The sequence below is a fragment of the Talpa europaea genome, assembly GCF_964194135.1.
Source record: "Talpa europaea genome assembly, chromosome: 12".
Lineage (NCBI taxonomy): Eukaryota > Metazoa > Chordata > Mammalia > Eulipotyphla > Talpidae > Talpa > Talpa europaea.
The window spans coordinates 27,326,201-27,349,295 of NC_140079.1; the positions used below are offsets into that span (position 1 = coordinate 27,326,201).

Sequence of the window (23,095 nt, forward strand, 5' to 3'; positions counted from 1 at the left end):
GCATCTTAGCAAACAGCAGGCTGAGGAGCATGAGGAGGCACTTTCTTATGCTTATCTGCTACGGAATTACTGAAGGAGTTACGCTCACACAAGGGGAGTTTTCGGCATAAATTGAATGGGGAGGGTGGATGAGCTGAGAAAGCGATTTTATGCCTGGTTGCAAAAGCAAGCAATGGCCAGTGTCCGGCCTTGGTTTAACTCTTGCCCATTACTGAAATGTGTAAAGACTTAACTAGAAAATTCAGGTATGATGATGTTAGCTGCAGTTCTGCATGTCTGTAGACACACACACACAGACAGACACACACACAGACACACACAAAACTTTCCCAGTGCCCAAAAAAGATCACATAATCTAAGAGAAAACAATGTAGTTCAAACAGTTCCACCTACCACTCCCTGAGCTGCTCCTAAAATATTCTGAGAGCTTTGTTAAGGCACCTGCATCTGAAAGAAGATCAAAACACACTGCTTTTGCTTTCCAAATGGACATTCCAATTCATCAGAATGAGGAAACTCAGATCACAGAACCAACCAAGTTCCTGACAATTCAGGATCTACAAGAAGACCTGGAAGGACACAATCCACTTTCTTGAAGATGAGCTAGAAGGTAGTTAGTACTCCAGCTTCTCAGCAGGAGCCCAAGAAAGCCTAGCCCTGAGAAGCCCATTTTAAATACTTTACCTCTTTCACAAAAGTCCTTAAAGCCGCCCTTCTGTTCTCATCTTCCCAATAAAACATCCTAATAATGGGAGAGGGGCGGCAAGGTTGGGATGACTGTATTAGGCACTTTTCCTCACTAGTAGATGCCGTTCCCCTCATACCTCATTTTCAGATCACCCTCACAACCAGCAGGAAGACAATGACCACCAATGACTATGTCTGTTTAAACTTTGGGGGAATTAAAATTATATTCAAATCTCATGGACCACCTTACTTTCTTCACTCCAGCTCCCCTGTATGTTTCCTTTGCCTTCAAGCCATTCCTCTCTTCTGCAGTTATCAATCTTCACTCTCCCTGTGATAAGATCGCACAACAAGTGTGAGGCCCTAATTGCTACTACACTATTCACTCTGCATACAGTCTCACGTGACATCCCACTTAGCTGGCTTAGTTCTTCAAAGGAAAGTCTTGCTTCTCCAAAGGACAGGGAAGCCACATTTTACTTATATGCTCCCTTAGTTTCCACCATTCCCCAAACCCTGTAAGTCCAAACGGCTTTACCAAACACATTTCAGTTCACGTCATGTCAGCAGTTATTCTTTTTTTCAAAACCAATCAGAAAGCTGCACACTTCTCTCTCCTGTAAATAGAGTGGTGGAAAGCAATAAGTGCGGGGATGCCAGGAAAATAAGCTGTAATGGACAAAGTGTAGGGTGTTTGGAATGACATGCATTCAGGACTTATTTCTGAAGATGTAAGGGTAATGCCCTTGTATTTCCAAGCCATATAGGTTATAGGTAGAGAACCAATAAAGAACCAAACCAATCTTCCTCCTTTGATTTCCTCTCTGGGACTTCAACAAGTGCTCCTACAATTACTGTGGTCCAAAGCCAAGGTTGAAAAAATACATTCAGTTCAAAGACTTAATGCTTCTTAGCTCAACGTTAAGCCCAAACCCCGATAATCCACTGATGACAAATAAGTAGAGGGGTGTGATAATCTTTAAAAAAATTATAGATGAAATTCACATGCACAGTTCCCTTGTACCCAAATCAGCATTGTTTTTTCCTTCATATATAAGTCACATGAATTTGGGATCCCCAATCTCCGTGACAGCGCTTTGCATTTCCAGTGGGGTCTATATAAACAGTTTCTTTCACTGTGACAGAATCCTCAGCCGGCAAATAAAACAAACTTGCATGATACAATACTGAGACCACCTTAGAGCTTAAGACGATTTTTAAGAGAAAAAAAAATACTGGCACAAAATTTAATAAAATAAATTTTAACACAAAAACAGTTTTGGCCCCTCCCCACTGAAGTCCATCTTTGTTTGGAAAGTAGAGTAAAAGGTCCTTGGGTTCTAGTGCATCCCCCAGACACAATGTTTTATCCCACCTCCTGCTTTTTTTTTTTTTTTGTCCTTACCAGACCTAAAAACAAAAGCAAATTAATTGCCTCTCATTCATCTCAAGCCTCCTGATGTGTAAATTCCTTTTGCTAATAGGTCCACAACTCAATACCCTGGATGATTTTTACAAACTGATTGAACACGTTAGTCACCGCCTCCCTTAAGCCAGATGCATCTGGCCTCTAAGAACACCTTTCTCTGTCTTGTAAAAGTCTGCTCAAGAATTTCTTGTTTCACCCACCCCACAAATCCTTGCTTTCGTTTTACAACTGAGCACAATCGATAATAGCTGCAGCTCACTTAGCTCCCACCCCTGAATGTAAAAACGAGTTCTGGAAAATTAAAAATAGAATAACATTTAAAAATTAAGAGTCTGAACGCTGTGGCTGTTCTTTGAAATGTCTCAGCATAGCTTTCCTGACCCCTTGGGTGTCCGTCACTCGTCGGCATCGGGCTTGACGTCCAGCATGGCATGCAGCTCCTCAGGTGTGTACCCCAGCAAGCTCTGCAGGTCGCACACGAAGCGATACACGTAGCGTTTACCCGCTGTCTTGTGGATGATGTTTTTGTCATAATAGTAGCGTAGGCCACGGCTCAGTTTCTCATAATTCATCTTAGGTTTGTTTTTCCTCTTTCCCCATCTTCTGGCCACCTGAAAAAATTTTTTTAAAAAGGGGCAAGGAGTGAGGAAAGGTCAAATTCTATAGAAGAATCCAACATCACATGTTTTATGCCTATACTCACTCATAGGCATCCCAGGTGTACAGGTAAGACAGTCAGAGATTCATGGACTTGGAAGATGTTTTTCTGACCTATATTCTGAATTCTATTTTTCAAGAGTTGGTCAAGAAGGGCAGTCAAGTTGATTCTTTATGTTGATGAAAACACAGAACCCCTCAACTTCTATGTAATGGAGTAACTGACATTGAAAATAAAGAAAAGCACCACTCTCTACACTCCCTTTTCCCTATATTATTAGGAATTAGTAGGAAGTCTTTGTTTTGAAAGTAGGAAACAGTGTGAGGGGCTGGCATGGTCCCGAGTACAATCAGATGTGCCTTTCATCACAGGACCCCTTTTCATTCTGTTCTGGGGCACACAGTCCTCTCGCATCTACCAGAAAAGAGATGCTGTTCCCTCTTGCTCGTTTATTTTATCCTCAGAAATGGCATGGCACCAAATTACCACTCAATGACCATTGTGGAATAAGAGAATGAATGAATGAATGAACAAATCATACCAACCCTCCGAGGCCTGTTGTATTGTAAGACCCCACTCAGATTCACAGAGCCAGGGCGCCAGAAAGAGGCCAAGTCAGAGAAGGCAACTCATATTTATTGTGGGCCTACTATGTGCCAGGGCCAGGACTTCAGGTGCCTCCTATCAGTTAACTCCAGAAAACAGGTGGCATAGATATTTTCTCATTTTCCAAATGATGAAACTGAGGTTCAGACAAGCCACTGTCTGAACGGTCATTCCAAATCACCGAAGTAGCAGGGGCAGTGCTGGATTCAGATTCTAGAAAATGTCACCCAGGCCCACAAGCTCCTCTTCCAGTGTTCTCGCTCATCCTCCCTCTGCAGTCCTATGGAGTCACTCCCCGCTTACCTCATCTGGGTCAGAGAGCTTGAATTCCCAGCCATCTCCTGTCCAGCTGATAAAAGACTGACAGGACTTATCAGTGAGTAATTCCAGAAGAAACTGCCACAGCTGGATTGGTCCACTGCCTGGAAACACAAGGCGTGTGAATCATTACACAGGTGCTCAGCACTCAGGCAAGTGACACTGTGATACAACGCTCAGGAGCACTCCTCTGTGTTAGGGAGCCTGATCTGCAAGTGAGAAGTCATTGGGCAGATGCAGAAAGGACAGAACTGGACTTCAGTGGTGAGCCCAACATAGTAAGTACACATGCTGGCTTTAATGATGCATACCTGAAACTGATATAAGGTTATCAGGCAAAGTTATTTCAATAACAAAATTAAACTTAAAACGAAAGCAACTCTATTTAGAAATGGTATATGATTTTTCTGCTGGAAAAATGGAATTAATGAAAAGCAACAGTATGAGGCTTGGTGACAAAAGAGCTTAGCTGAACAAATGCAAAATGATCATACACCCCCTGAGGAGCCCTGAAGGGAAACACACAGAAAAATCTACCCTAACACTATGTAAATCCTGGATCAAGATCACAGACAAGAGACAGAGACAGACACACACACATGCACACACGCGCGCACACACACACACACACACACACAGTGAGAGAGAAAAGAAAGAGAACACCCTTGGAGAGAATAATACGAACAAGAGCCGTGATTTAATGTTCACCTACTATGTACCATACACACTAGATGCCTTATAAAAAGTCTTCTCACTTTTTGCTCACAATAACTCATGCTATAGATACTATTATCACCCTATTTGTTATGCCCATTTACAGTGGAGAAAATGGACTCACAGAGTGTCTTTGTAACCTGTCCAAAGCCAATCAATTTAGAGCCGAGCAGCCAGGCGGAAACCCAAGCAGTCATCTTGGCACTACACTGCCCCTAAGCAAGACCAGAATAGAGCCCCATCCAAGTGGCCTGCCTGGGTGTCGGGATCCAAGCAATAGCAGAATAAGGCTTTTAAAGTCAACTTCTCTTCCACCGCTCATGGCAGCCATGAGGCATCTCAGCTAGACTGGTTCTCCTGGCCTCTGACCACTAGCGACCTCGTTGTCCACCTCTACATATCATATTTCCAGTTCAGTTGGTCAGGCCCCTTGTAATCCCTGCTAGACTATGTTACCTCACCATTCCTCACTCCCACTATTTACCTTAAAAACCCCTCTCACACTATTTATCTTAAAATTCCTTTGGAGGGTAGGGGGTTAATTACAGCAAGGTGAGGAAAGGGAAGGAAATATCAGGATTCTTCTTTCCAGGCAAGTCCTGGTCTTGGCAGGGAGCAGCCCACGTGAGGCCAGAGAGGAAAGCCCAGGAGAACACTACAGGACTTGCCTTTTTTTTTTAAATTTATTTATTTATGCACACAAGAGCTGGGGTACAGACCAGAGGTGTGGGGGGTAAGAGGATTCATCAGAGACAGTGGGGAACAGAACAGGCAGATCTACTGAAATACACTGCTGAGGGGAGCAGTGGACCAGTCAGAAGTCTGCTGCACCATGTGGGTTGCTCCCTGGCTGGGGATTGAACTCGTGCTGCAGAGGCTGCAAACAGCTTCATAGGTTGTGTCTTAACTCCTTGCACCACCAGGGAGGCCCTACAGCCCTTGCCTTTGACTGTGGGCAATCATAAAGTACAGAAGACAGCTTCAATTCATGCTGTAGGAACCAGCTCATGGAGGAAGAAATCCTGGATGGATTACTGCGATTTTTCCTGCTGGTACCATTTCCCCAACAGCAACACCAGGCCCACAGGCTCCCTATGCCCCACAAGCCTTTCACTGTGCGGATCTGGCCTGGGGGCTATGGGCATCCTTGTCTGCAGATTTATTTTTTCTCATTATGAATTTTCTTTCTTCATAAAGAACATAAAGCAGAAATTCAGGAACTGAGGACATAGGCCTGGGTGCTGTATTCTCAAACTCTTTACCCACTTCTACCAGAAGGAAGGAGGGTAGATGAGAAAAGCAGACGCCTAAGGAAGCTCATGCACATGGATGGGAAGAAAGGTCTGGTTAGTTTCCCAGGAGGAATGTCAACACAGCAGCGAGGTCAGCTCAGGTCTCCTGCCTCCAGTTCTTGAAGAGCAATTCAAGGCTGGGGGCCCACCCAGCACTCTCAATGGGTTTTCTGAAAGTCGCTGCTCACCCTTCAGACAGCCCACATTGTGACCAAATGAAAGGAAGCGTGATCCCTCCCAGATTTCACCTTCCTACCTCTTTGCTACCCTTTTAGGTCGTGGGGAATTATAGAAACAGGAAGGGCAGGCGGTTACTCTCATGGGCAGAAATGCAGTGTCAGCACAGAATGCTGGCTTCAAGGCAGGCTTGGGCCCAGGCAGGACTAAGGAGCATCTAACCCAGGAGTCTGTTTCCACAACAACATGCCATCCTCACTTCAGATCAGGGACCTCCAGAGGAGACCCTTCAGATGCTTCAAATCCAAGCCTACCATCTCAATTTTTTTAAAACACAGCTTCAAGTAAATTCCTCCTACTGTTAGTCATGCTTCGAGTCCTTCTCTTTGTCTAGAAACTGGAAGGCCTGCCATCCAGCTCGATGAGCGTTAGTTATTAAACTCCCCCTGCTTTTTCATCCCCCTCTTGCTCTGGAGCTAAGAAGCGAGCAACTTAAAAAATACATATGTATAAAAATGAAGTAGGACAAGGTTTAAGTAAGATGCTCTTGATAACAGTCCCGGAAGCCACAGTTTGGAGTAGCTCTTAGGCTGGAATGCCTGCTGGCTACAGAGACTGGCCAGCAACATCCACATCTGGAGTCGTGGGAAGTTCTTATGCCCCAGACTTGCTGAAACACTGGATGAGGCCAGACCCCCACTTACCAGCTCTCCCAGAGGATGTTTTGCATTGCTTAATTTAAGTCTGCCCAGACCCTCAGGGCTACAGGGCTCATCCCTGGCCCCTGCTCCAACATATTCCAGAATTGTGAAGCCTCTCCCTCTATTCTCCCTGCACCTCCCCCTCACCCCTGAGCCAGGCCTCTTCCACCCACCCAACTGGACTGTGGTCCCAGTGACCTCTGATCCAGGGAGCAGAGCCTGGTACTAAGAATAGTGCCAGTCATGGGAAGGGGGAGCTCACACACTAAATGTGACTCACAATGGTGCCCCTGTCTGGGGCCCCAAGTCAGTCAACGGCGTCCTTCACCACGCTGCCCCCAGTGTCACACATCAGGAATCCGGTGGCATCACTGGGAAACTATGCCTCTCAAGTGGAAGCTCTGAGCCACAACAACAGAGGGTCCCTGTCACAAGGAAGCCTCTCTCCCAGAAGTGCGGGAGGGCACCACACACACACTACACCCCCAACCAGCTCAGCCTCCACACCCCCTGCGGTCCCCTCCCAGCCCTCCCTCACCAGCTGCAGTGGGGAATTTCCTCTCACTGCTTTGCTCTTCTCAGTTTCTGGGTAAGAGAAAAGTTCTTACTATAACACAACTGTCTGGATGTGAAGAACATGGTACAACCTCAGAAGAAGTATCAGGTGGGGACCATCTAGTTCGAAGAGGGTTAATTATTAAAACCACTCTGCCTTTTTGCTCCTGAGTCCAGAAGCGAACAAGTAAGCAACTTAAATAAATACAGAGAAATGGGCTGGGATAAAATTTTCATAAGATGCTCCTGATAACAGTCCTTTGCATGTAGCAATCTGTTGGTATCTTTCTTCTCGTCATCCAGGCCTGGCGGTTGTCTGTCCAGGGCAATGAGTTCACGGCCAGTTCCAGACTGAACTGCTGTTGACTGTCTTTCCTTTCTATTTCAACTGCAAGTTCTCACCCCGTCATCTGTGCCCCAGCGCAAGTCTAACACGTAAGAGTTGACTTCCAAAACAGAAATAGGAGCATGTCTTTCATATTTGTACAGTAAGTCTGCATTTGCTTACCAGCAAAAATTAATTAACTAATTAAGGGGTGGGACTTCCTTGCAGATGGGGGTGAGTGCAAGACAGACACTCGCAAGCAGCCTCCATCATGGTTTGCTTACACCAAACTCAACCCTGATGGTTTAGTCTCTCTCCATTGCTATCACTAGAATCTATGATGCAAGGACAAGGAGCTTTTGTTTTTCACTGCTAACACCCAAAGCCTGGAACAATGCCTCATCAACAAACCCCAACTATCCAAAAGCTTATTTGTTGTTGAGTAACTCCAGTTGTTAGCTCCTGACCACAAGGGGCTGTCCATCTTGTTGCTCCTTATATTCTCATTGCCAGGTATGGTATCTGGCCTGGCAGAGATGCTCTCAGAACATTTACTACAGTGTATTACTAAAACAATCCTCTTCTCATTGATGGTGTAAGGATTTTAAAAGTTACCCCAACTGTTTATCTCTCCATTAAGCTATAATTGGACCCAAACAATATGGGTGACTCCCAGGCTACGTTTTATCAACATGTGTCCCAAAATACCCCAAAACGACCACACCTCCTGTCCTTTGGGGACTGATTTGCTACTTTGAGATGCTAATCGCTTTAGCTTGACTCTAAAACAGTCAAATCAGATACCTCAGTGTGGGCAGGACACCACATTTAACCTATGAAACTCTCATGGTTGGTCACCCTTGCAACAGGGCAGACTCTGCCCCAAAAGCACCCATCTGGCAGGTGGGTCCCAAAACAGAGGAACGAGTCCAACTGGCCCCTCCTTTCCACCCAGGTGTCTCTACCCACAGCCAAACCATGAGGGCAAAAAACAGAATACTAGAATCCAGAAATGATCCATCTGGTCACAGTCTCTCTTTCATTCCACTTTAGTAGCACTCAATTCTGGGGTGGAATGGGTAACTCCAGTGTTCAAGTAGCACCCCCTTTCTCAATGATCATTCACAAAGTCTTCAAAATCTCTATATGTCCATTAAGTGCTTAGGAAATGAAACTGAATGGTAAAGAAAACACATCCTTGCAGTTTTGTGCTCTCCGGAGCAAATTCAGTCTGAAGCTCAGAGTTTTCTGCCTAGTGATACATCATTCAAGCAACCACAATGCTGGGTGTTTTGGCAATAAAGGTACTGACAAGATTTTCGAAAGAAAAGGAAAGGTAAGGACTATTTGAAATTTTGGCTTGGCTTTTTGCCTGTAGGTGTCTTTCTCATTTCTTCTGAGTTAGGCTCTTCCTTTGCCCCCAGCCTGAACCAACCTCATCTCATCTCTAACATGATCCATATATGGTAGATTCCAAAACTAGCCAACACACTGGCTTAATGAATCACTGCAGACTCAATATATTCTCTACATGTGTTCCTGTATCAATGGCTGGTAACTCAAGGGCAGCAATATTATAAGGTATAATAATTCCACTCATCACCAAAAGAACATTCTAACAGGAGCTTGAAAACTACATTTCCAGAACATAAAGATGGCACACAACTCATGCACTTACACTTATTTATTGTTGAAATAGCCAGTATCTATCAAAGCAAGAAAGACAGACAACTATTCTTAAATCAATTAAGTCCAGCCTTTGTCCATGTCTCTGATACATTAGGCCAAAGGTAAAGAGGAAGCATTTAATTAAAAAAAAAAAAGTCAGGCAGTGGAGGTTAAGTGTGTGTGTGTGTGTGTGTGTGTATGTGTACCCATGGGAAAGCCAAAGTGGGGAGTTGAGGGTCCAGTGCTTTGATACTATTCTATCCTGATTCACTGCTTGATCTCAGGCAACTCAACCTTCTTAACTTTAGTTTTCTTATTTGTTAAATGGATATAGTAGACTCTGTCCCTCCTTATTTTGCGGAGCTATCAAGTGAGTCCCTAGTATATAAAGTACTGCACACAATGCACAACAGTTTGAGGATGACATAAAATACAAGAAAAAATGAAACAGAAGAATAAAACAGAAAATGTATGTTTAAAAGCAGGCTTTGAAAGATCAGGCCAAAAAGGTGGAATTTAAAAAGACAGGGCAAAAGCACTAAATAAAATATGTCTATTTCCAAGAATTACATTGGCTTTTATAAGGCAACTTTGGAAAAGGAGAACACTGGAGACTAAAACACAGAAGGTGAAAGTATATAAATGTAACTTTAAAAAATAGTGTTGATGCAAACAGCATAAATTTAAGACTTTTAAAGTGAGAGATGAAATTCTTGCTCTAATTCAAAGTTAAGGAGGCACGAAGATAGAGCAGATGCAAACTGCTTTGCAAGTGAAAGTATCAGAGACATTTATGGTTTGGGGAAATCTTGGCCACAGACAGACTTAGATCCTCTTTTCCCCAATGTGGTTTTTTCCCTTATCAATCACGCTCCTCACCAAGTACATTCCACCTAGTTTTCAGGTGGGGCTGACCTAGGAGTTCAGCACATGTGGGGAATACAGGACCCAGAGACACAGTCCATCATCAGGGGACCATCAGTATCCTCCAACCCCTTAGGCTGCCCCTCTGGAGCCTGGAACATAGTGAGGCTCTCACTGGCAGGGAGGCTTGCTGGAGAAGCTGCCTGGGCTGAGAACAAGACTGTTCCACACTTTAGCTTAAGGAAGAAAGACCATGTTTTCGCTGAGGCTCCTAACACCTGCATGTGTTCAAGTACAATATGTGTGGGGGTGAGGGATGGGAGGGTGGGGGTAGTGGGGAAGAAGCCTGCTCCTCTCTTAAAGGGGCAGCCTCTATTTGAATGCAGCTGCCTTCTCTGCTAAACGCCAGAACTCTGTCTAACCACCCTCAGCCTACCACTCAGAAGCAGACTTGGACAGCGAGCCCGTGAAACTCAAGTCAGGAAGTGGGTTTTCTTTAGAGTTTTTTCCTCCTGATGTCTTCTAGGTAACTGTTTTAAGAAGTCACCAGAAATGGGTTAGGTTGGGATTTGAGGGTCCGGGGTTAGAATTCTGTTATAAATCAAAGAAACGCTTTTTCTAGCCAATGTAAACATCAAAAGAACATGCCTTCCTAGGCATCTAGGTAGCACGAGGAAAGAAAGATAAGTTGCTAAAAATGGATCAGAAAATTAGACTTGAAAAGTCTGAGGCCTATACCTTTTCTCAGGAGGGTTCTCAATGTAACCTCGACAATTTATATTTGTAAGTTCCCTTGCATGTCAAGGGTGAAAGAAATTACTAGATAAGCATATTAGAAGTCTTGTGGAAGTGAACTAGACCTTACGGGATCATTTGAACATTGAATTTTTCAAGCATTCATCTAGCAAATAATAAGCAGACCTCAAAGGAAAGACAATGTAGCCAAACTGAGTTGAATAACAAAAGCAGAACATTAACCACAGCATGGAAGTAACAGAAAAGTACTTTTTGTTCTACCACAATGTGATGAGCTGAGAAAGTCCACCTATGCCTTTAAAGAAGAAAAGACAGAGCCACTAGACTTGAGGGGCCCTCACCAGAAACTGCACCCACTTTGCCTTTATGAAACACCTCCCTGTGAGCCTTTCTTCGGCAAAGCCAGTCCCATCCCAGTTTCAGAGTTTAAACTTTCACATTCACTCACCTCAGGAGAACTTTCACTCTCATTATCTCTCAGGGAAAGGTGAGTCACACACGAGAAGATGCTTTTTGGTTACCTTCAACAACAGGCTGGGAGCTCGGAAGCCAACCAAGGGCCACCAAGAGCACAGAGACCCTGTCTGAGCACTGCCTACGGGAAGCCAGATGGGAGAGCGAAGCCGAACTATCTGACCACCCACATTCAGCAGCGGGCAAATGATGGTGGCCGCCATGACAACGTGCTGCTCAGATCTGCTACAGGAAGCACAGCTGAGCCACCCCACATGCCTAACCAGCCACGCTTTCTGGGGGCTGCTTGAGCCAGGGGTCCCATGAGCTGGAGCTCCTTCCACAGAGCAACTGTGACCCAGAGAACCCCACCCACCACCACCAGCCTGGAATTGAGCAGCAGCTGGAGACTCTTCCTACCTAAATCTCCTTTCTTCCCTCCTTTCACAAGTGACAGTCCTGCAGCAGGAGCTGAGGCTCTCTGCCTTCTCCTGCTTGGTCCCACTTTGTCCTTCATGGACGTCTCCCCTGCCATGCTCCCCATAAATGTCTGGTCTTGCAAGTCTAATCCCATCTTGACGTCTGCTTGTTAGCAGACCCAAACTAACACAATGTTAACAGCAGATACGCTCATTTGTTGTCTAACATTGTGAAAAATGTTGAAAGGCACCTTCTTTGTTGTTTATTGTCTAGCTTTGGGCTAGGCTTCCTCTCCCTTTGAACCTCGATTCCCTCATTTGTACAATGAGAACAAGAGAACCTTCCTCATGTGGTTTTTGGTGGTAGTTAAAAAAAAGTGTCATGTATATTAACAAGACCAGCACACACTAGGAGCTTAACACATCTGTGGCTGGAACCGAATGCTGACATGACCTCATCTGCTAGCACATGTGCACTGCAGCCCCAAGACACTGCCATCAATTACTAGAATTTGTAAATAAAATATACTGTCTCCTGACCTCAGAGAATGTAGAATTATATTGGAGAGGCAAAACGTTTGGAGAATGATCAGTCATTGCGACAACAACTAGGACCTACATGGGACTTTTGTTCCTGGAACTCTTCTGCGTGGTTTCCATAAACCAGTTCATTTGGCTCACATGACAATCCTATGCAGATAAGAGAATTCAGGCCCAGATATGTTCGCCCATAGTCACACAGTTGGGGGGCAAAGCCAAGACATTCTCAGGTTGGCTGGAGGTTTTGCTCCTGAGCCCACATGATAGAGCCCTTGCAACACAACCAGAGGTAAAACAGCATGGAGGGAGCCCACTCTGGTGTGTTTAGCATGGACTAAAAGCTGAAGGCACCCAGAGATGCCTGGGAGCCAATGAGCACACTACCGGAGCCATCAACATGACATTCACTTTAGGGAGAGGGAAGAGGGTTCACAGCTTCTCTTGAATGGAGGCGCTACACAAGGAGCCACTGCTTACTCAGGGAAGGCCATCCAGAGAAAGGAGAAAGATGCCAAAGGGCTCAAGCAGGAGTATCTGGGATATCTGGCGGGGCCTATCCCCAGGATGGCTATGGGGAGTTTCCAAAGCCTGTAAGTTTAAAGGCAGCAAGGACTTGTGTAGATGCCTGGGGAGCAGGCTGGCTGAATCTGCTCAGTGGAAACATTTCACTTCAAAGACAAAAAGGTGGAGCTTCAAACTGGAGACAGACTGGAATTCCAGAACAGTCACCACCCCATTCCATTATTTGCACTTAGATTTTGTTAAAGAAATAGTGACCCAAAAAAGTGAGCCTCAGAGGCTCCTCTAAAACAGGCAAGAAAAGATGGGTTGGGGGCCTCCCCAGTGGCGCAGAGGGTTGAGTGCAGTGCTGTGAAGATGTTGGTTGCCTCTGCTACACGGGTTCTATTCCAGGCCGGCCAGGGAGATTCCCACATGGCAAGGCAGACCTCTCCTGTCTCACCCGCTGCTCCTCTCAGCAGTGCTTTCGGTCTGTCTGCCTCTTCTGCTCCCCACTCTGTCTCTGGTAAATCCTCTCACCCTCCTGCACCTCTGGCCTGTAGCCCAGCTAGTGTATAAATAAAAAATAAATCTTTAAAAAGAAAAGAAAAGAGGGGTTAACTGGCGAGTTTCCTGCCATCCAAAATTCAGGTGGCCACTAGGCCTCAGATAGCCGTCAATAGCACCAGGGGTGTGTCAATTGCGTATCTGGGCCCCTTCCACCCTGAAAGCATTTGGGAAGGCATCACAGTAGCCAAAATGAGAGACATCAAGCTGGACCATCCCACTGTGGTCTTCAAAGGCAAATGGAGAGATCAGGGAAGCCTCACTTGCCACGTTTTAAAAGGTCTTTAGAAAAAAATAATAGTGAGGCTGGATGCTCCACCATGTGATCTTTTTCTACTGGGGGCAGGTGATAAAGAAAAACCGTCGCTAAGGAATCCGGAGGCAGAAGCATTAAGATGCTATGCAGACAACAGAAAGGGCTTCTCCTCCCCGGTGCACACCATTTAGGAGTTCTCCTACCCTGCACTTCAAAGTATTTTCCTATAGGTCTCAGAGCCGAGCAGCCTGTTCACACATTACTCCAGCAAGAGACCTAACTCCCTCCCACACACCCCCTTGGAACCCACAAACACTGCACGGAGAAATAGAATCCTTTCCAGTTTTTGCAATCCCGCTGACGGCAAGGCTCCATTTGGGTTTGAGGGGGTCTCTCCGTTTTTCTGCAACCTGTTAATCACTGAGGCCTCCAAGCAAGAAAGGGGAGAGATTCTGTGGCTGCCTTTCTCATTTCTAACCACTTTCCATCCTAGATGGGCTGGTGCTACCCAGGGATGCACTCTGTGGAGACTGCTGAGTTCCTGCAAGCACACAAGCCAGCTCCAGCTCCATCAGGGTTGGCCAAGAGCCGCAGGGCCCTGTGCAAGATGGTTCCTGCAATAAATGGGCACCAGAGTTCTATGCCCATGTCAGTAAGTTGCTTCTTCATGACTTTTCTCAATGTATGTTGTCTTCTACCAACAGTATTTTCATGGCAAGCCTGTATCCCAGAGTTTGGCTCAGGTAATAACCCCCCCAAATTAAAAATTTCTAGGCTGTTTTAATAACACACCTACCTAGGTTAACATTTTTAAAAATCTCCTGCCCAAATTCACACTGCACTACTCATTCGTTGGGGTCACTCCTCTCCCTTTTCCTTATCAGAAATTTGGGTTCATCCCCACAGGTTTCCTCTGTGGTTGTTTGCACTTGAATACACTGAGATTATTTTGCAATCCAGCTTTTCTTCAGAAAACTGTGATTTCAGGTAATGCTGCCAAATCTCGGTTTTCAGTCTGAATTGAAGGACTCTGAAGCACTTCCTTTTGCAATAAAGTTGTTTATTTTCACAAACATGTTTTAGCAGTAGCTTTGAGTTACTGAATCCTACAACTCAACTGTAAGCTAGAACTCCAAGGTTCTAGGCTTGGCCCAGGGACTTTCTTATGGTATGGCCTGAGGCTGGTCCTAGTGGTATCTACAAAATGATAAAAAATACCTATTTCAGACTGGAAGTAATATGAGAGGTCCTACAGGGGAATGTAGGGGACTTATTTTTCCAACAAAACTGGTACATTTGGGGGGTGGGGGGAGATGTCTCATACAAAAATATTTGGAATTTGAATTCCAGATAGTCCTAAATTTAGCCTTAAGGAAATCGAGGAACTATCTATCCACAGATCTGCACAGCACTATAAAATCTAATTTCATTACAGTTAATGAATGGCTTTGAGCTGAGCATTTTTCCGGCTCCAGGGAGAAAAGGGAAAAAGAAATCCTAACCATTTCATTCACAATTGCAACTGGAAAGGTGGAAGTATACTGAGATGCCAAGAACAAGAACATCATCACCAGGCTCACTCAGTAACAACTGCAGAAGTGATAGGAATGGACTCCTTATCTGTGGCCATGTCTGGCAATCTGGAATGAAGCTAGATAAAGGTGATTTACTGACCAGTAATTCTGGAATGAAACCAAAGGCTACTTCCACCCCTCCAATATGCCCTTTGCCCACCTACATATAGTGTTAATTAGTGATAAGAGAGAGACAAGGCCTCTAATTAACTCTATAGAACTGAGATTACCAAAAAGGATTCTCATTCCTCACTATGAAGAAACATTCCATACTCGGATGAGAGATCTAAGCACTTATGAAGCAGCTCTGGCAGTATCTTCTTTGCAGACGGAAATATATGGCCTTGAGTAAGACCTTTATTGTATCTCAGTTTCATCTTCTATAAAATGGGGCTGAAGGAACAGAAAGGGACGGAGAATACTATCTGACAACCCAGTCTATTATTTTAAACCTACTGAGATTGGGATGGGCGGTGGCGGGGCAGGGGGAGAAGAGAGATGAAGAGAGATGCTTATGTTTTTCAAGGACCTGGAGAGCATTTTGCTTAAGTCTAGCAAATAATGAAAATATTGGGCCACTTCTCTCAGATGGTTTTGTAATTACATGAGGTTCATAATGTATCTTTGAACAAGAGAAAATGGAGCTTTCTGATTGTATCAGTTTGATAACCGTAAGCAGTTCACAGTAAGGTAAGAAGGTACATTTTGGCGGAAGCCAGCATTGCATTTGATGTATTCTTAACTCAGCTAACAGGCAGGCTTTCAAGCCATGTTATCTGCCCCCACATCTTGACCTAATTTAACAAGTTGCCATGGGAGCCCAGTGAAGGTTGATGCAATTTTCTTATCTTTGGAGGAAGAATGTAACTGTGCAAGAGAATGTGAAAATTCAGTTTCTAACTGATTTCCACACATACAGTGCAGTAACTAAGACATCGTATGAAGAAGTAAAATGCATTCTTTTGAAGGTGGTAAGGACCAAGACCGAGGCTCCTAGCATGATGGAAGCAGGAAAAAGGACTCTCTTCCCAGTTAGGAGAATCTCTGCATACACCGAAGAGTCTGGATCAAGAGCCAGTGCAATAAAGCTACAAGTGCTCCTACTGTGTGACCACACACTGTGAAGAAATGGAATGCAACAGAAACAGGAGGGCAAAACTTCAGAAAGAAAATAGGTGTGACTTTTGCGAGCAATAAAAAGTTTTACCAACACTTATACGATGATTTCCATTTTCCAAAGTGCTTTTCCAAACTTCAGCTCATCTCAACATGTCTGTAATAAACTGGAGGCCCATTTATTCACATTCCACTCACTGCCTGCTCCTCGGGTGATGGAGGGACTGAATATGTTCCAGCCCTCCCCCCGCCACACAGGATGTATCAAAATGGTAAGTAGCTTCAACCAGGCTGCCAGAGCCAGGCAACCCATCTGCAGTGTGGGCAAATGTTCACCGATTCTGAACACAGGAAAAAGTCACCAAAACTTGGGCTGCCTACCACTTGCCTAACAAATCCGGACCCTCATTCAGAACATAGCAGGAAGAAAATCCAATTACAGTATCTTGAATTCAAAAAGACATTGACCCTTCAAAGGCCACTAAAGCTTATCTGCACTCAACATGTGCTCAGAAATATTTGTTAAAATAATTGACTTGTTGCAACTGAGCTTCCCCCACTCCAGCACCCAGTCTAGCACATGTCCAGCGCTCATTTAATTGATTTAGTTCAATTACATTTTCACAAATCTCCTACCACCAAGATAAGGATGAACACTTCGACTTCACTAAAAGTAGAAAAGGGTACAAGATAAATTTGCCTAAAATCACACAGTGTGCTAGAGTTGGGAGGGGGCATGGAGGACTTCTGGTTTCTGGGCAGTATGTCTCACCACTAGTTAAGACAGTATGACATGTTAAATCCCCACTTACAGAAGAAACAACTGCATGGCAACAGGCTTAAAAAATGTTTTCTAATTCAAATGACTGCTTTTACTCTTGGATAACTTTAACTGATCGTCACCCTCTCTTTCTTCCACTCACTGGACATTTTATCCCCTTACAAAGTGGGGGAAGGGAGGTGTGTGCCCACATGCAAGCACCTATTGAAAACAATCTAACAAATTAAAATTAATATTCATGATCTCTAATAAAACAAATGGTGTGAACATCAGGTATAACTCTGACCTCCAGATCAGTTGTGCTCTTGAGCTTTTGATGCCCTATCTTTTGGCTCTGGGTTTGGATTTCCAGAGAAGCCTTGCAAGAGTGGCATCTTGATTAACAATCTCATTGATGGCAGTCAATGTTCCTAATTTGGACTTCACACTCATTCCTAATTTTTAGAAATTCTAAGTCATCCTTCTCCTTCTATCCTTGAAATTGGGACACTTGGAAAGATCCCTTAACTTTCAGATAATTTTTGTGAATGAACTAAATTCACCTTAATCAAAATTCTTGACTACCAGCTCCGCAGGCATCTCCCATATATTATATAAAATTCAGTAATAAATATATGTAAGATTTTCAGAGGAGTTTCCATCTGCAGTTGAAATTGGGCTTTTATCATTTCTATATACTTCTAGACCTTTTACCATGGATCCTTACCAGAATCTTATCCCAGGAAGGTCAAACTCTACTGTAAGATTTTCTCTGGCAATAACCCAAGCTTTAGAATTTTAAGTCAGTTTATTCATTTTCATTATCCACAAAGCTGCCCTAACTAGCAAAATTTTCAGAATCCCTTCTCTAGCTAAAAGAGAATGATGAAAAACATCACAGGAGAAGAATTAATGATTGTATGGTCGTGGGCGTTGATAGTAGTGAGAGTGGTGATTATGTCAGGGAGAACAAAGAAATATCTTTAATAAGGAGAAACTAAATGACGATCTGGTTCTGAAAGTGAGGGTGGAAATTGTCAGAGTTGGCCTCCGTTCTTCAGCAAATTACAAAAGTATAGTTTTCCCTGTATCACCAATCAGAAGTGAACATGACCAGTTAGAACTCCCAGCTACCTCCTAAGCCCACAAAGTCATTTTGGAACTAGGTCCTTTCTTTCTCTTCCTAACTGGGCAGCACTTCTCCCTCATACATGAATGTGTCCAACTGGAGTTTATTCTTAAAATATCTGGAGGTTATGACTACAGGAGTCAGCACTCTCCTGTATTTTGAAAGAGACTCAATATATCTTTGGATATGGGCAAATTTTGGAACAGTCTGTTGTCCGGAGATGAGAAAGGACTCCCTTGAAGAGCCGTGAATGGCCACATATTAGAAATGTTCAAAGAGAATATGGTAACAAGAAGAGACAGGGATCTTAAGGTTCCTTCGCTGGTCCATGGCTCTCTAGATAGATCATGTCCTACCTCAAAACACAGACATAATTCATGCAGTGAGTGCAATCTGGGTGATACAGAATGCAGCATAAAGACACACGCCTGATATTTGAAGGAGCAACTCTTCTAAATATTTGAGTTGTTCTCAAAGGTCAGCTGGTTCCCTAGCAAAACCCATGACTGCCCTGATCACAAGAATAAGGATCTAATGCATTCAGAAGACCAAACCGATGTCTCAACAGAAATACAGATTCTGCTGTTGATCCCACAAAGGGTCCCCACATGCTAACCTATCCACGGTGGAGCAAATTATAGGAAAACAGACTACTGCTGAGTATTAAAAGGTTCAAACAAGTTCCACTCACAGCATACTTTGTAATTTTTAGAAACACTAGAATTTTATTAAAAAGGATCTGATCACTGACACATTAATGCTCCTTGTATATTTATCAGATGCCGTCTTCAAATGTCTCCAAAGTTAGGCAGCAGGTTCATTACAACCCACTCAGATAATGAATTGTTTTGCTCTATTACAGGATTCTCAAAGACCAAACTTTCCATTGACATCATCCTCTCTATATTTCTTTACTCACTGCTACTATAACTTTCACTCCAAGAAAACAATCACTAACAAAGCTAAGTGAGAAAAAGGATCTCCTATCTAGGCCAGGAGTGGACAGTTTCGAGTGACTAAAGGTGCTTTTTCCCATGTGAAGAGCTAACCCACTGAGAACTCCACTACAGAAGAATCTAGAATGTAGGCCATTCCATGATGCCTTGAAGAGATGTTGTTGCTGGTTTTGTGTTTAGAAAGAACTCCCAATTAGGCAGAGTTTCCAGAAACACCAAACCATTATAGTTCCTTCCCTCCAGAATTGGAAAAAGGTTCCAATGACAAGTTTTTCCTACCATTCTTCAAAATGATCCCTTGGGGTAGAATGATAACATTTGCTCCCCAAATCCACAGCCAGTTACAAGCAGAGTGGCTTGAGAGACTGACCACACCTCTCACAGTCTCCTCCTCCCCACTCTCCCCAAAAAGAAAGAAGCTGACTTGAAGGCCTGGGGATAGGTGTGCAGTGTCGTCCACGGAGCCCCAGGCATCAGGCACAGAGGCTGCTGAGTTGGGAGCAGAGTGCCTACCTGTGTAACCAGCCAGGGCAGCAGCAGGAATGACAGGCTTGTCCTTGTTGAGGTCAGCACGGTCACGCACATAGTCCTTGAAGGTGCCCTTGGGCTTGAGGTTGGGCAGGGCGGCTGGGTAGTCCTCGGAGTCGAAGCTGTCATAGGAGGGGACGCGCTGCAGGCTGTTGAAAGATGACTGGCTGCTCCAGGACTGGGTGAGGCGGTCACAACTATCGTAGCTCTCTATGCTCTCAAAAGAGTCCTGGCCCCCGAGTTTACCTGGAGGTAAAGGGGGAGGTAGGAAGAGGGCAGGGGAGGAGGGATTGGGAAAAGACAACTGTAAAAACCCTCTTAGTGAGGACAGAGTGCTAATCAGATCCGCAGAAGGGATGGAAGAAGGGACAGGCCTGTGGGAATGGAAGTTTATGGGTTTACTCTGGGCTGCGCTGCATATGGGGCCCCGTTCTGAGTCCACTGCCACTGTGCTATTCTGGGTTACAGCTCCCAGGACAGAGACTCAGAGGCAAACACAGCTCAACTTTGCCAGAGGCAGATAGTATTTGGGACCCTAAGAATTCTAGAGCCTTGGATCCAATCAATAGACGAAGAAATCTTAGCAGTGTCTATTCCCTATTCCAACTAAAATCAGTGAGATGATTTCAAAAGGCCCGATTTTGTAAAATATTTGCTCATAGGAAAAAAAAAATCCATCAGATGAAGACCAGTAGATTGACCTTCCTTGACCTTGGAACCAAAGTACTATTTTCAACATTTTTTCCAAATACTATTTTGAAATGAATCATGCGTTCTGTCTCTATGCCTTCTTAAATAGAGAAAGAAGTTATCAGATGCTTTTTTCCAGAATTTTTAAAAAATAGATTTTTTAAAAAAATCTTTATCCTTTCCAAATACACCTTTGTACTTGATATATGTATTTCTTTGGGGAAAGTGTGAGTAATAAAAAACAGAAGAGTTGACTAAAGAGTTAATGTCCACAGCGATGTCAGAAATCCTTTACTCTGTGAGTTGCTTAAGGCATTCTTAACTGACCACAAGATCATGCAAGTTCATTAATTTCCCAAACCAGGTTATAAACAGCTGCTATGATTGCGTAATAGCTCCTAGAGAAATTTCCATTGGTAAAAATGCCATTTAGAAAAAGGCTAACAAAAAAATGGGGCGGGGGAGAATACATCCATCTAGGAGCTGAAAAGCCTCACAGGCATTTTTTAGGTTCTACTTTTAGATACTTTACTGGCAACCTGAATTAAATCATGAGAGACTAAACAGTCACCTCAATTCAACACGGGTCAAGAAGCAAAAAGATGTGACATCAATGTTTGTAGAAATGCTACAAGTCAATCTACAATTGTCCAGGGATGGTTGATCAACTATAAACGTTAATCCCAGAAAAAGACTGTCCTATACAACCTTATACGGTGTTTCTAGTGTAGTTTTCCCTTCCATAATGATAGACATTGATTGAACAGTGAAACTGAAATATGAACTGATAACCAAATCAAAATTAAATATGTAATAATAAGGAAAGAAGATGTATTGCTTCCAAAATTAAAAAAAAAAAATCCAGGTAATATATATTCAATTATATGTAATTGGGATTGCTGTAGACCTCCTAAATTTCTTACCCCTCCAAAACAGCTTAGAATAGAAAGGTAGTTATTCATCTACTTCATCTCATCCATTCCTTCCTCCAATTATCCATTCCAAGAAGAGTAAGCTCCAGAAGGCAAATGGAGTGAGACCAGCCCCTGCTCACCCAGTCCACTGTCACATTTGCAACTCTTCATTATTATTAAGAATGAAGGAATTATCCCTTCCAGAAATCCACACTAGATGACTCAGGAAAACTGCCCACGACCAGAATGCAATAACCTTTTTTTAACAGAACAGGAAATTTTGTGGCATCTCATAAAAAGGTGTTTGCTCATACCAGCTCTCCATCTAAATGGTCATTCAATTTTTCTGTGAGACAAACACACCAAAAGCCTGAAAAAGAGAATTCATGTTTTCATGAAGAACTTCCCCACCAAGTCACCGATATTTAGGCAGTATTTATACTTAAAAAGTATCTCAGAAACGACTCTGTCGCTGTCAACTATTCTTATATGGGGGGTGGGGGGAGGGACACACAAGGCCTGGAATCTCTATGAGCAAGCTAGCTGCGCCTCCACAGAGTCCCCAGGATCAGGGGGCTGAACTAGACCATGGCCGCTCTGGCAGCCTCTCAAACATAAGCTGCAGAGCTCTGGCGAGAAGTGTGGGTTGTAGCCGTGAGCTGCTTTCGCTTTAGCTCCATTTCACAATCCTGGAGCTGGGAATCTTCATTTACTGGTATTTTCTCCAAAAATGGGTTGAATCCAACTGGATTAGGCACTAGATAATGCTACTGTGCTCTTGCAGGGAGACATATGTCCTGTAAGAGGTCCACTGGGCAGCTTTTCTGAGAAAAGCAAGATCCCTCCAGAGCTCTTAGACCGTACCCAACAGGCCTCTGAACAGTAGTGGGTTAGCCCCACAGCAGCCCACCCATCCGATCAGCACAAAGACTGTTCTCAGGACCAAGTCAGTAAGACATAGAAGCACTTTGTCTACGATAATGCAGCCTATGAATACTATGATTATTATTAATAACAACCAGCTAAGAGGAATGCTTTCAGTCTAGACCAATCCAACCATGTCAGATTCAATCAGCCTCTGGAATATGTCCTGTTGCAGAACTTCTAACATTCGAAAAATAGCCTTGACCAAAATGGACAAATGGTGTGAGGGTGAGGGAATAAAGCCAGAGAGAAACTCTTCATATCTCTTTGTACAGGTCACTAACTGCTCCACAGTCATTGGTTTGAGACTGGAAGGGACCACAACCCAGAATCAAGCAAGAGGGAAAATGAAGGACAAATGACATCAAGACAGAGTCAGACGCAATTGAAAAACAAAATGATAGCTGATCTCCTCAGTTATAACATGGCTGAGCCCCAAACCCACAGACTCAGCCTCATCACGTTAAGGTACAGAAAGCCCCATGAGAAATAAAGTTGTTCTAGTTTTTCACCTGCCAGAGAAAAGAGATACACAAACACATGTGTAAATAGACATGCATCCAAAAATAAAAAAAGAATCAAAAAGGGGAAGGCAAAGCTGGCCCCACCCAACCCTTCAGTCTGAAACACAAACACCCAGGGGCCCTAAGAAGGAAGGTTACAGGTTCTGATTTTGCGAGGGACTTTCCCTAGGCAGGGCCTGATGGTTATCCTAAGGCCTGCTGGGAGGAAGTGAGAGCTTGAACACTCGAAGAAGATGACCATGTTCACGACCCACGATGCCTAAGGGATGATTCTTCAAAGTACAATGCCTTTTGGGCCCCCATCCTGGAGCCTCAGAACAGGGAGCAGGCCCTTCACCAAGCAGAAACCGCCACAAAGCCAGGCAAGTTGGGCTTCTGTGAGCAACCCCCTGAGTATTTGACTGGTTTTCTCCTGTCCGCTTCCTGTTTGTAATTCTTTCCTATTTATCCATTGGAAAAACCTTTTTTTTCCCCCCAACTTTTGAGCAATCAGTTAA

At 44.0% G+C, this 23,095-nt stretch overlaps 1 protein-coding gene across 4 annotated transcripts in view; it reads right to left on the bottom strand.

Moving 5' to 3' along the window:
* Positions 1-2,511: 2,511 nt before the first annotated feature.
* Positions 2,512-23,095, bottom strand: part of ETS1 (ETS proto-oncogene 1, transcription factor) — a gene marked incomplete at both ends in the record, with an annotated part of 105,485 nt that continues 84,901 nt past the window's right edge. For 3 of the 4 annotated variants that reach the window (XM_084249563.1, XM_084249566.1, XM_084249564.1), the window contains 3 exons: positions 2,512-2,727; positions 3,684-3,802; positions 19,532-19,792. In XM_084249563.1, the coding sequence (XP_084105689.1) occupies positions 2,512-2,727; positions 3,684-3,802; positions 19,532-19,792 (596 nt within the window). The remainder of the gene's footprint in view (positions 2,728-3,683; positions 3,803-19,531; positions 19,793-23,095) is intronic. The other variant, XM_084249565.1, reaches the window with a different exon arrangement.